Genomic DNA, 10,212 nt, shown 5'->3' on the forward strand with positions numbered 1-10,212 from the left:
AGGAATTTTCCCCTGTCTTTGTTTCTTTTCCTAAAGCCTGCAGAAATAAACCATCTAGTGGATCCATCTAGTCTCAGTTTTAAAGATACAGACATAAAGATTATATCTAATGTGTCTTACACACCCACTTAACTCTTCAGTCTCTGGCTAATGAGATCTTGACTTTTCTCCACTGTAGCTACTGATCACATGGATCTTCAGGACATTGTGGCTGTTAAAGACTTGGAAAGTTTAGTGTCTGTCCCTGCTCATGGAGTTACATGTTCAAATGTGTCATCAGGAGTCCTTTCTTGTTGTTTTAGCTGTCCCCGTGTGCAGGCTGCTGTTCACTTGGTTGCTCTTCCTTACATCATACGCTTGGACTATCCGTTGTTTGGCGGTATCCATTCCCCCCGGGGCTGATCCCCCTGCGAACCCACATGGTAAGAGTAGCTGCCACCTGCGTGGCAGTTGCGTGTACCAAACCGTGCAGGACAGTTTGGCCGTGTTTTCTGTATTTACTCTTACTTGCAGGTGTGTACGTCGGTCATGGTCTCACACCTCCGGCAGCGTACATAGCAGCACCAGACAAACTTGCACTCACACCTTTCCACGTGCCTGACAACATGGGTGTTGTACCCGCGCCCACAGCAGAGGAGGTTGCAGCCATCGGGTCCCTCTGAGGTGCGGTTACATTCCCTCCCCTGAGTCCCAGGGATCCCCAATTTTTGGTCTTCAACACAGTAATTGGGTGATTTGTTCACATACAGCAGGTCGTCTTTTGAGATTGGTATTTTTCGTTGGCTTTTCTCTTTCCTGCGTAGCTTTTTTTTCAGTCTGTCTGATATTTGTATGCTGTTTTCATACTTATCCTTTAAAAAACGACCAACCTTTTCAAAGGAGGACATCGTTTTCCAACAAGTTTTCACAGCACAGGACCCGGAAACACCATGACAACGGCAATCCACTGACATCAGCTTTGCTACAGCCTGAAAGCAAAGGGAGAATGACGTTTGGAGGTGGTCTTTCGTTCATTAGGAACACTGCCTGACATCAGTAACACAGAGGTCTTGAAGTATTTGATATTACAGCTGTGATTGCTATTTCAGTGAGGGGAAGTCAAAAGGATATGTGTGGGGCCTACAAGAGAGACGGGGAGGAACTGTTTATCAGGGAGTATCATGATAGGAGGAGGGGTAATGGTTTTAAACTGAAATAGGATAGATTTAGATCCTATGTTAGGAACAAATACTGCAAGGGTGGTGAGACACTGGAGCAGGTTATCTAGAGAATACTAGACTGAATACTCTAGAGGATACTCTCCCTGGAAGTGTTCAAAGATAGGTTGGATGGGGTTTTGAGCAACATGATCTAGTGGAACGTGTCCTTACCCATGGGAGGGTGGTTGGAACTAGATGATCTGTGAGGTCCCTTCCAACCCAATCAATTATATGATTCTATAATTAGGAATCAGATTTCCAGCTCTGGACCCCCACTGTGAGAAGTCTGATCAGAAATCCTCTGCTTTTGCACTTTGCAATGGCAATAACATAGCAATATTGAATCACAATAATGAAAGCTTGTAGTTCTGGGTGGCTTTTCATTCTGGAGGATCCTAAATACCTGAATCTACACGTCCTGTGTCACTCCTCCCCCATTCCATTGGAATGCAAATGGGTCTCAAGGGGAATAGCAGGAGAGGAAGTAGGGAAGCTAAGGTACTGTTCCTGTGTTGGAAGACATTTACTGGGCAGGTCTGTATCATCGTTTAAGGGTACCTCACACGTACCATCAAGATCACTAAACATTTACAACACAGTCTGTAACTAAGGCTGATAAGAATGGCTTGAGGTCCCACAACAGTGGCTGTGCGCCCAGCATGGCTCAGCATCCGAAGCAACTCAACATACAGCCTGGAGGCACCTCAAGGCAGACCTGTGTTGGAAGAGCAGGAGGATGCCCATGTCTCTAAGCTCCATGGAAAGTCTATCAAAGGAGCTCCTATAGCTCAGCAGAGGTATCTTCAACTCAGGTATTCTGGAGTAAATCTCAGGTGCTTTTCACAGGATCAAGCCCAGTTCTTGTAATTTAGGCATACTGGTAGTGTCGTGGGCTTCTAGTGTTTTCAGTTGCATAATGGCTCTACTTAACAAAATTTGATAGTTGCATTCATATTATTTTTATAACTTTCAATGTTTTAGCAAAATTTCCACAGTTATTAGCAACATCCAAATACCCTTAGATGGGCTGAGGGCACGTCCATGCAGAAGCAAGCACTGGGCTGAACAATAACTGTCTGACTAACGATGGGAATCTGCAGCCTGTGTTAAGCTTTTGCAACACACAAGAATTTTGGCTCGGTTTATAGGAGACCAAGTCTCAAAGAACTGGAATCTGTAAATAAGCAGTAACTTTCTTTATCTGGGACTACATAGTCAGCAGACAATCAAAATAATACTTCCTTCTGGAGTATCTAACAGTCACAGTAAAAATTATAACAATTAGACTTGTGACACATCTCACAATAGATTTTGGAAAAGTGCACAGAAAAATCATTGTGCGCACAGATACAGCAAAAGGACGAGGCATCATAAGTTTTGGTTTGTTTTGTTTTACCTTTCCATTAATGTACTCTCTGGAGCCATCCTATAGACTCATATGGGCTGGTGGTTAACGGCGAGGAAAGCCTGTGTTACTGTCTTCCATTTTACCAGCCTTTCCCCCCATATTTAATTTCCACAATCAAAGCAATTGGGAAACATAACAGAAAGCATGAATTTTAAAATAACTCATACTAAATTTCTTTTGAAACTTCTCATGCAGCAAGGCCAATACAGTTTCAAATCATTCGTCCGTGGAGGAACAACTCTTTCTTACAAAATGGGGAAGACAACCTTTCCCCCAGCCTCCCCAACTTCATGAAGTTTATTAAATTTCTCCCTAAAACTTCATTTACCCCATGGCCCCCACAAATGTTAAACGCATTCAGTCTAAGTCTTTCTCAAACTGTCTTAGGGAAGTAAAAGAGATAAATCTGTTGAACATCCTCCTCTGGTTTCTCCAGAGAAAGTAGTTTTATTTTTGCCTGTTCTTAAGCCTTGATTCTGCAGTAAGATCAGAGCCCTGAAATCCTCCCAATGCAGCCAGAAATGAACTCAAGTCCCACACTGTTTATTCGTAACTCAGGCAGCAGTATGCCATCCTCAAAGTTTCAGAGCCAGTCAATGCATGAAGCAGATAAAATGAGCTGTTTCTACCTGTGTGTTACATTGGGACTTTTCATCATGCTGAGTGAGGTCACTAAAGTTTGAGATGAGTCCAGTGTGGTTAAATCCATAGATTTCAGTGGGAGCTGAGGCCTCCTGGCATGTTCTGACCCAAAGATACCGATACAAGTCCAAGTTGGTATTTGCATAAAATTCTACAAACATTATTAAACATACACATGACCAAAGTGTTGCTTGTAGTCACATCTTTGGTGAACGAACAGGACCTGTTAATTGGTAGAGGTCATTACGGAAGCCAAACAAGCAAGGCATTCAAAGATCCACTAGAAAGAAAAAGTAGGCGTATGCCCTGGCCTAGAAGAGCCGTAAGCCTCTGCAAACCAAACCTGGTGAACTGATGCACCACTACAGGAGATATTTCCAGGTGCTGTGAATTGCTTTTGGGATTGGAGATTTTTTCCCTATCATGGAACAAATAAGAACATCTTAACGAGCAGACCCTCGTCCCAGAGAATACACAGACTCTTTCACTTTTTTCACTGGCAAATTAACTGGCAGTAATTCTTGTAGATGCTTCTCTCCTTTCTGTTTAACAGTCTGTCTGTCTGACAGACTTGACCTTCTGCTTGAATCTCAAGAATCTATCAATAAGGAAATCACTGGGTAGTCAGAATATGCATCATTAAGATGTAACAGGGATTGAGAGATGAGAATTTGAGATCCAAGGACAGAAATTCTTTGTTAGAATACAGATAGCCTAATAAAATGTCAAGAAAAAGAGAAACATGACATCAAAAGATAAATTTTACTTACAGTTTACAAACAGAAGGGACTTAATAGTATTTTCCAACTTCTGTTGATTAGTTATTTGTATCAAGGCAAGTAACTAGAATCTCAAAGTACTTTGAAATCGCACCGCTTTTAGATTTATAAGGTTACAGATGTAGTCCTTGCTTTCATTGCAGTATGACAAGGTACTAATAGGGAAAAAACAACGGGGGGAAAATATACAGTTTGGCTTGGTGAAAGATAGGTGTACTTCCAAGCCTGCCAGAATCAGACATAGTAAAATCTGGATGAGATCCAGATATTTTCAGGGGAAGCACCGGACATGTCTGTTAGGTGCTAAGGGAAGTTATTTCCACGTGGGCAAGTAATCCAGCAGACGACACTCAGAATCTTTCTCTGAGGATGTGTTAATGAAAATTAAAGGGAAACAGAGTTTCTAAACCGGAGCATAAACTGATGTTAGAGTCTCAGGTTGATATCAAAATATAAAATGCAGCATATGTTAGCAGCGTATGGTTGATCAGATGAATGCAAGAACTACAACTGTGATTGAGCGTGGATACACTGAGAACATCCACAGCAGTTTTATTCTGTGTTGCTCAGGATTCTCAAATGAGGCTTTGATGCACTCTGTTTTAGAATGATTTATGGTGTCATCACAATTGTGCAAGACCACAAGCTATTGCTTCCAAGCTGCTAGGATGGACAGTTTTCTGGTTGGACTCCAACATATTTTGGGTTGCCTCTACTGCCAGCACAGGGACTTAACATCTTGTTTTGGCTGATCTCAAAACATGCTGCTGGATCTCAGGCTGCCATGTGAACTTTAATGAACAAACTCCCATAGCTGAATATCTGGCAAAATTTAGAGGATAGGAATCTTCTTCTTGCAAGCAAACTTCAGATGGTGCCTATAGACCCAATGCAGCCTTCTGGTGGGACGTGGCTGCATCACACACCTGTATTCTCAGCAGCTCACAGTCACTGGGAGCATGACTTTTAGATTCACATGGCGAATCTTTTCAGTTATTCATGAAATTGTGAGAGCATTCTCCTTAAGGGACAAAATTTCATAGAGAACTTTGGAGGAGCACTGTTACTCACAGAAACATGGCAGATGGATACGTCCTTCTGTGCAAGCTGGGACAGGTTTTCAGATTTCTTAGGCTGGTCATGAAACCGAGTGCCTGCTTTTGAGAAGTGATCAGTGTGGAAATGAGCTAGATCCACAAGTGTTGAGTTCAGCCAGAAGCCCACCTGAGCAGTTTCTCCTGCCCCTGTTGCCACTTGTTGCCCTCAGCCAGGATGATAACTAGTGCAACAAGGGTGCTGGGTTAAGTGATGAACTCAATACAGTGTGGTGTTAAAAATTAACCTGAGAAAAAGATAATTTTTAAACTGACTTCCTTTCACTGATCCAATGCAATTAACAGAGGGAGCGGTGGGGGGTGGGAATGTGTGGCTAGAACAGGTGGATGGGCAGAAAGCAGAGATGGGTCTGCAGTAAAGGAGAGTGTCAGTGGAATCACCGTTCGTATGCCCCTTATTGACAACTAATGCTTAGTATCTCCAGACTAAGCTCTGTTTGCAGCACTGTTCTCAGCAGTGAGACAGGGGCTGCCAGTACTTGTTCTGCAATGGGAACTGATGCCTGTAATCAAACAACCTAATTTAAACCCCTAGTAGAACTAATAGGGCTATTCATGAAGGCAAGCACATGTCCTACCTGGGGTACAGCACTTGAGAACTGTTGGGGACTGCTGGTGGGTCTGCTAACTGACAAGTATCAGTAAAAGTAAACTCTCTGATGAGTGAAGAATTTTCAATGTGAGAAGACAAGTCCTGCAGATCAAATACATTTCCACAAGTGAAAATGTGAGCAGAATCCTTTCATCAGTAAAAAAATACTAATACAATCATAGTCAAACCATAGTGCCTGACTCCCCTCTTCCCTTTATATAAGTGGCAGAGAGGCCCAACTCACATATACACGGCTAAGCACGCTGAACATTACAATGCTAAAAGATGAGGAATATTTATCTCGTGGCAGAATAAGGAAAGAAGTATGGATCTTCTGAGGTTCAGGTTAGTATCTTAAACAGTCAACAACTCAGTCAAAGGATCCTTACTGTTTTAAATTTGATATATCTTGGATTTAACTATGAGAGGTAGAAATGTAAAAGACCATTTTGTACAGAAATGGGAAAGGAACAGGAGAATTCTGCACATACCAGTTCTGCTAGTAACTCCAAACAAAATACAGGAGTATTGTCCCTGGAAGACTGCTCTTGCAAGACGTTGAACCAGGAACATGATGGTATTTTTTACAAAAGGTCATAAGGTACCCAAATATATTGCAAAACACCCTCCTCGTAAACCCCAAAACATGAAGGCAAATATTTTCCCACATCTCCTAGTTAAGAATTTTGAGACTACAGAAATGAAGAGTTCTGCTAAACTTCATCTAATACTGCTGCTAGAAATCACCAGTAGCAGCAATAATCATTCTCTTTCACTCTGGGCAACGGTCAAAGTATTTGCTCTATCCTACAGTTTGCCATTAAGTTACAAAATGTTTATGCATGGGAGCTGACTAAATACTCTTCATATTTTCTTTCCGAGATACAAAATCAGTGAAATAAGGATCTTCTGACCTTTCAAGCTTGCATTAGATGGGATTTTAAAAAAAAAAAAAAAAACCACAGCGTCCTGCGAAAAGAATGAGTGTAGTATCGTGTGCACCAAATAAGCCTGTCACAGCCTATTTTGAGAGACTTGTTGGAGAGCTAAGTATCATCAAAAGCACGAACCCCTGAAAAGGTCCTCAGGACCTAATGGATCTTGTTAGGCCAGATTCTACCAAATTCCCAGAAACTGAAAGCCTACTCTAAAACTCTGGTTTCATGAAGTTATGTATAGTAAGAGGTACCACTCAACATTAATAGTAATTGAAGATACTGCAGTTGCATGACACTAAAGATGTGGGCTCGGAATCAATTATATTTTCATGCATGTAACTGATATCTAAGATAACTTGGATCCTGTCAAAAATACCATTCATGGAAAATGAAGGCTTGCTTAACCACGTTCTCCAACCCTTTGTAGCTCTAGCTCATTGTTTGAGTATAAGTTATCTTCAGCTCTCTTCCCCTTTGCCAGTCAGTCCTCTCCCTATGTCATAGGTGGCCCAACTGTCCATGTGACTGTAATAAAAGAGATCAGGGAACTGATCCAACTTTAAAGAAAACAACATCAAAAGAAAAGTTTCTCTTTTAATCTCTGTGTGTGTATAGGGTTTTGGTTTGTTTGTTTTTTTTTTATGTGTGTGCGTAGTTTTTTTAAAAGCTGAACAGTTCCTTGGTACCATTCTCAGCGCAAGGCCCCCAGACAGTTGTGCTGGCACACCTGTGACAATGAGTGATGAGCACAAGGATGGTACAGGAAGACCAGAAGTGGACACTGTCACTGAAGACTAAAGGACAGCAAAATACTGCTGCCGCTAATGAAAAGCTAAAGGCAGACAAGAGAACAGGATATCAAAGAGAACACCTGTGTTGCTGCCACCTAAACGCAGAAATCACATCTCTTTCTCTTTGAAGTTCCCCTGGAGCCTTCTCCTCTGCACTTCCATTGTCACCCTAATTCGAGAAAACAGTGCTGTCTAATGACAAACAAGTATTAAAATAAAAATTCATATCTGTACTGTATATTAAAAACAATGAGATTGAGATAATTTTATGGAGATTGTTATCTCCTCCCTTAACTCTATCTACAAAAGCGATAAATGACCCTTTGCTCTTTCCATGAGGAAATGTTCACTTACTCTTCTCTTGCTCATATTGACATCCCCTACTACACAATACCAACCACCTTTCCTGGGAGGTGATTTAGCTGACTGGCATCTAATTAAACTCACTGTAACTGTTGTCAGCATCTACTTAGGCTTGAAATTTGCTTCTTCTACTTTAGTCCTGAAAAGTCTATGTCCCTGGAAGATTTTCTGGTTTTCCAGCTATATAACTTAATTAAATTAAATAATATATCCTATCATGTAAACTGCAAAAACCAGTTTAAAATAGTTTGCAGTGGTGTCTATGATAGCTACAGGAAATTCTTGAGTTACGATGGACTCCATCAACATGCGTAGTCAAACCCAGAAGGTCTCAATTTCTTTTCTTTAGTTAGAGCTGTGTCAGTGAGCAGAATAGATTTCAAGTATTATGGGGCCAGAGAGAGCCATTAAACACTTCTGTAGGTAAAAACTCCAAGGTAAAGCAGAGAAAGTAATTTTAAAGCAAGAACCAGAACCCAGGTCTCTGCCATTCCAGATGTAAGCCCCAAGCACTAGATTACAGACTCACATCTCCCTATATTGACTGTTTCTGCTCCCAGTTAAAATCCTCTGCAGAACAGGACAGGAGGAACCAATGTCACAGACGCCCCCGCACACACATTTCATCTGCAACCATGGGTTTGAAGTCCTTTGAGCTGTGGAAGAGCCATCCGAAACCAAAGCCAGTCTCAATTCTCTGACAAGTGCCCTAACCAGAGGGACACTTTAAAATAGAGGTGTCATTTCCATCCTGTCTTTAAAAAGAAAAGGTTACCTCTCAATTACCGCTCTGAAAGATTTTAGACTTCTGCTCTCAGCTGCAGACCCCAGACTGTGGATGGGTAATGATACCTCGTGTCCAGTCTGCCAGCTCATTCAGTAATAGAGAGAATTAAAAACACAGGCCGTGATAATAGAATAACCACTGAAAAAACTCCTAATGTATTATGTTGATAGCAAGACTATTTCAAGTTTGCTGCAGAATATCAAATATCTATTTAAGATACTTCTGATTAGCACTCAAGGCATAACTCTAATTTTGTTGACTTTATTTTAACTTGTGGAGCTTAGTTAAAACCAGCTCTGATTTTTATTTGTTCACATTGTCTTTGGGGATGTCAGTGCTGTTCTTACCATTGGCCCCATCTGTGCCTGCAGCCAAGGACAGACCTCGATTGGTTGACGCCATTTGGTCAATGCAGGTGAACAAGCAATTGCTGCCATTTCTGAGTGGTGGCACGTACCTGCCTCCCAGCCTCATTGTTGTGCAGGTTCATCGCTGCCAGTGCGCTCCCGTTCTTTCCCGTTACATTCTTAATGGGCACATCCAGGAACTTTCTGCTGAACAACACTCCATAGTGGACATCGTCGGAGCAGCCACCCCAGTGCCAGCCCTCGCTGGCCGAGCCACCGTGCCGCAAGTTCATGTCACAGGAACACTCAGTCATGTTTCCTGCGCTGCACGATCGCGTCACCGAGTGCACGAGGCCAGCCGATGTCACTGCATATATGAAGGCGGTCTCCTTTGTGCCTACAATGCAAGGCATGAATATGTTACTTCATAACTCCCTTTACCTTCCTGGTGGAGCTGTAGAAAGTGATTTTATGAGCCAGACTATTATTAAAAGGAAACAGTTAGGAGTTTAAAGTCATCACAGCCTGGTCTGCACAGTTAACTTGTTTAAAGCAGTGGATATTCATATCCAGGAAAGACTTCAGGGCCTCTTCTAAGACCATGCTATTAACGGCACTGTTTCTGGCTGCTTATACCACAACATTTTTGGTAACTCCTTTCTAAATCTGGTTGGGAACTTTATTTGCCACAGGCACTTAGAAGTTGATTAAGTTTTAAAAACAACAAAAAACCTCCAAGAAACTCAAAACAAACCACACCCCAAACCCCTTACTCTCCGCTCTGCTTTTCACTATTCATACTGATTTGAAGAAGAAGAAAAGGTTAGTTCAGATCTCGGAGGAGGAACTTGAAGATGTCATGATCCCGGGTTCCTTTGGTATAGGGCCAGAACTTACTTCATGCTAAACTTAGCAAATGTTGAGGTTGTTCTAATTCACAAAGGTGGAAAACAGCCCCAAGAATCCTAAACCAGGCAGAAATCAGGATGGCACAAGGATATTTAGGCCATGTGCTTTTCCTAGAATACGCTGGCCATGGGAAAGACCGCAGTAAAAAGAGCTGTTAGGTGTAATACTGTATCTCAGAAGAATCATGGAGGGACCTGCCAGGGCCTCTTAAGCCAGTCTTGTTCTCTGAGTCTTCTGGCATAATGTGGCACAGATCTTCAAACTGCGTTAAGCAAGGAAGACTCTCTAAGCAAACTGAAAAGCAATGACTGGCCATTAACCTCAGCTAAAATTTCACTGCAC

General features: G+C 42.0%; 1 protein-coding gene across 1 annotated transcript; it reads right to left on the reverse strand.

The window, feature by feature from the left end:
* Positions 1-503: 503 nt before the first annotated feature.
* Positions 504-9,864, reverse strand: WNT16 (wingless-type MMTV integration site family, member 16; the record flags this gene model as incomplete). Its single annotated transcript, XM_010136670.1, has 3 exons — positions 504-968; positions 9,072-9,358; positions 9,849-9,864. Coding segments are annotated over 3 exons (768 nt in total), but the record flags the coding sequence as incomplete, so codon positions are not given.
* Positions 9,865-10,212: the final 348 nt, after the last annotated feature.

Source organism: Buceros rhinoceros, unplaced genomic scaffold (assembly GCF_000710305.1).
Source record: "Buceros rhinoceros silvestris isolate BGI_N320 unplaced genomic scaffold, ASM71030v1 scaffold6265, whole genome shotgun sequence".
Lineage (NCBI taxonomy): Eukaryota > Metazoa > Chordata > Aves > Bucerotiformes > Bucerotidae > Buceros > Buceros rhinoceros.